This window comes from Piliocolobus tephrosceles, chromosome 1 (genome assembly GCF_002776525.5).
Source record: "Piliocolobus tephrosceles isolate RC106 chromosome 1, ASM277652v3, whole genome shotgun sequence".
NCBI lineage: Eukaryota > Metazoa > Chordata > Mammalia > Primates > Cercopithecidae > Piliocolobus > Piliocolobus tephrosceles.
The window spans coordinates 188,891,851-188,895,818 of NC_045434.1; the positions used below are offsets into that span (position 1 = coordinate 188,891,851).

Sequence of the window (3,968 nt, forward strand, 5' to 3'; positions counted from 1 at the left end):
CACCTAGACCTTGCTACGGGCTCACATCCCGCCTCACCTAGACCTTGCTACGAATTGCGCTCCTGGCTTTCAACTCTCCCTCAATGCTCCTGTTCCTAGATCGAAAATCTCATATCATGCCTTTGCTATCAACCCTTCCATAACTCCCCGTTGACTTTAGGACAAAGCCCAAAATTCTTAGCATTACTGGCAGCCTCTCATAATCTGACTCCTCCTATTTCTCTCATATTGCCACGCTCCACCTCCCCCCCCACTTAAACAGCTACACAGTAGTTAGACCTCTCTGGACAAGCCACCATGTTCCACGCCCCTGCCCTTCCCTCTGCCTGGATTGCTTTCCGTTCCATATCCATTGGTTGAATTCCAGTTCATCTTCCAAACTCAGCCTGGGTTTCATTTCCTCCAGGAAGCCGCCTTTAACCTTTCTCCTAGTCAAAAGCAATCACTTCCTTCCTCTTCTGTGTCTATCTGTAGACCCACTGATGTGCTCAGATACTATTATCCAGAGATGCATCTTTCTGTGACTCTCAGGCCACTTCAGAGGGGCCCTGCATAGACACTACCCAGGCTTATGAATGAAGGCAGTGTCAATTTGCCTCTGGGATACCTGAGACAGCACCTTGCAGTAAAGCTTTGCAGGGTCCCTGGCAGGACGTGGGTGCTGGACTGTTTGGTTTGGATGGAGGAAACCTGCAGAAGGTGTCAGCCACAACTAGGAAAAAATATCCATGGAAATTATATACTCCTTGAGTTGTAGAACAGAAAGCAGAGGAGCAATTTCAGTCTCCCTGTTGGGGGAATGAAGATCATCATCAGATTGAAACCAGACTGAAACAGACAAAAAGAGATACAAATTAGACATCAGGAGTGGGTGCCTGTGTGTGTCCTGTCCTTATGAATGGCACCATCCCCCACCCATCCAATTGCACAAGCCAGAAACCTGCAACTTATCCTAGATCTTTCCCTCCCCTCAGCGCCACATGCATCCTGTCACAAAGCCCTAAATATCACGAGGAACTGCCCTCTTCTCCATCCACACTGCTACTCTTCCATCGTTCACCTGCACTACCACAAAAGCCTGCAACCATCCTCACCACCAGCCTCACTCCTGCCAATCAGTTCCACACATACTGCCACAATGACATTTTCTCAAACACCTATGTGTCCCTGACACCCACTATTTAAAACTCTAATGCTCCTCCCCTGGGATAAATTCTAATTTTGGTGGGTAGACATATGAGACTTTTTGAACCAAGCTCCAGGGAAAGTTTTCAAATTCTAGACCTTCCCAAGTCACCTCCTTGCACTGAAGGCCCAGTCACATTATCCCCCAGAGCCAGGCAGCTAGCAGGTATGTTCAGTTTGTAGATCTGCTAGCAACAGACACTGAATAATTTGTTCTGGAATGTTCCATCTCTGCCATAACTCAGGCCCTGTGCACCTGACTCCTTCCCAGAGCATCTCCTCCCTCCCTTTCCAAGCATCCCCCTTTGGCCTGACAGGGTCATCAGTAGCCTTCAGAATTTCCTCAGACACCCCCATGTCCAGTAGTGCCTGCCCCTGACCCCAGCTGGGTGAGCCATAGGCTCCTCTTCGCTCCCCCAGCCGCCTGTAGCATCCATCGCACCCCAGTGCCGTGGTTATCAGTTTGCATTTCTATCTCCCCTTCTTACCAAGGGCAGGGACCATGTCATGCTCACTGTGGAAACCCACTGCCCAGCCTGGCATATGGTGAGTGCTTAGTAAATATTTGTGGAAGGCAGGATTAAAACAAGAAGGAGGAATCTTGCTGAAGTCTCTTTCTGAGAACATTCATTTATTCAACAAATAAACAAACGAAAAGGATGGAGAAAAGCAGGCAGAGGAGAAGATGAGAGAAACTTCTGCAGGTCCCTGGGGGCAAGAGAGCTGAGATTCCACATGTGGCCTGAAAAATTGCCAACAAGCCAGTGGGGATTTCTGTGCATTAAGGCATGAAGAAAGAGTCTAATCATCTCGCTGTTGGCCAGATGTGCCAGTTGCTGTGACAGCCACCGGAATTGGCCAGATGTGCCATGAACATCTTCAGAAACATCAGGGGGCCCTGGAGACCGCATGGCCTAGAGAGAATAGTTCACTCATTCAAGTGGCATAGAAATGGTCAGTTTGTGTAGGATGGTGTCACCAGTGACTCTGAGCATTGGGACATAACACAGAAAATCCTTCCTCCCCTCAAGGCTTTGGGAGCCTTCCTCGCAACCCCTACCCGCTCCTAACCCTGTGCTCCCTCCCCAGGTGATCAAGCTTGCCTTTGAGGAGTTTGATTTGGAGAGGGGCTATGACACCCTGACGGTCGGGGATGGTGGTCAGGATGGGGACCAGAAGACAGTTCTCTACATGTAAGTGCAGTGGGGCGTGTTGTTTGGAAAGTGGAATGGTGGCTGGGGTTGGTGGGGTGGGGTTTGTGGAGTCCTGCCTGGTCCCTAGACCATGCTACAGCAAAGACAGTATACTGCAGTGTTCCTAGTTTCAGCAATAATCCCTCCACCTCTCTCTATTCTGACCAAGGGGAAAAGAGCACTGGGCACCATCTCACTGAATTCATATGAAATGTGAACAGAATGAGCAGTCTTGGGAGATGGAGGTTTTGTGGATGAACCTGGAGCCTTCCACTGGCTGGCTGCTTCCATGCAGACCCTGATTCTGCCACCCTGACAGTTTTTACTCCAGGCCACATCCAGCCGTGACAGCCTGACCTCAGACAGAGATAACGGAAATGAGTTGCTAATCTTTCTGTGTGCTCAGAACACCCTGGGAAATGAATGGTTTCAGAGAATCAGGACCATATAGACATAGTGGCCACACTTCCTGAGCTGAAAAAGACCAGTATGACGTATTACAGACAAGGGAGAGGAGAATATCAAGCTGTTATGGGATTCCACTATGTTGAGCCTGTGCTCTTGGGGACCATTTAGCTTCTCTTTTGCCCACCACCAATAGCCTGACTTGAAAACCAGGAAAAAGGCCAAGCGTGGTGGTGCACTGATGTAATCCTAGCACTTTGGGAGGCCAAGGTGAACAGATTGCTTGAGCTCAGGAGGTCGAAATCAGCCTAGGCAACATGGTGAAAACCCATCTCTACAAAAAATGCAAAAACTAGCTGGATGTGATGATGCACGCCTGTAGTCCCAGCTACTCAGGAGGCTGAGGCAGGAGGATAGCTTAAGCCTGGGAGGTTGAGGCTGCAGTGAGCTGAGAGCATTGCATTATACTCTAGCTGGGTGACAGAGTGAGATCCTGTCTAAAAAAAGAAAAAAAAAAGTCAGGAAATGCTTCTGTTCAGGGCATGTGGCTTAGCTTCAGAGACAAACAGGCCTGACCACATCCATCTCCCTTCGAGGAAGGGAGGGTCACCAACATTAAACACCTACCATGCTCCCAGGCACTGGGATGGAAACTTTTACATCAATTATCTCACTTAAGCCCTGGTGTTATTATTCTTGTTTAACAGATGGGGAGACTGAGGCCCAAAGGTTTCAGAGAAGGTTGATAGCAGAACCAGCACTCAAGTTCATTCTTTTGATTTCAGCCAAGGACAATGTCCCATGCCACACTCCCTCCCAACAAGGCTAGCTCCAGGATATCTCTTTCCGGTTCTAATGCTGAATGAGAAATGGCCGTTTAGTAACAGCTGGCTTGACCAGAGGCTGTTCTTTTCTGGGTATTTCTCGCAACTTCCCTGCACCTACCTGGAGATGATGCTATACAGACAGTTACATGACTCATCTTATCCGATGGTACCCAGTGAATCAGGTGACATGGCTGGGACCTGGGATTTCTCCAGACAAAGGAATGGAACGTGAGCCCACAGGGCATTCTGCCCCATGCCTAATTCACTGTGTTAGTGAGGGTTCTCCAGAGAAACAGAACAATAGGAGATAGAGATAGATAGATAGATAGATAGATAGATAGATAGATAGATAGATAGA

At 48.7% G+C, this 3,968-nt stretch overlaps 1 protein-coding gene across 1 annotated transcript in view; it reads left to right on the plus strand.

The window, feature by feature from the left end:
• Positions 1-3,968, plus strand: part of CSMD2 (CUB and Sushi multiple domains 2) — a 655,333-nt gene that overhangs the window by 382,455 nt on the left and 268,910 nt on the right. The window contains exon 11 of the mRNA XM_023232269.1: positions 2,275-2,378. Within this exon, the coding sequence (XP_023088037.1) occupies positions 2,275-2,378 (104 nt within the window). The remainder of the gene's footprint in view (positions 1-2,274; positions 2,379-3,968) is intronic.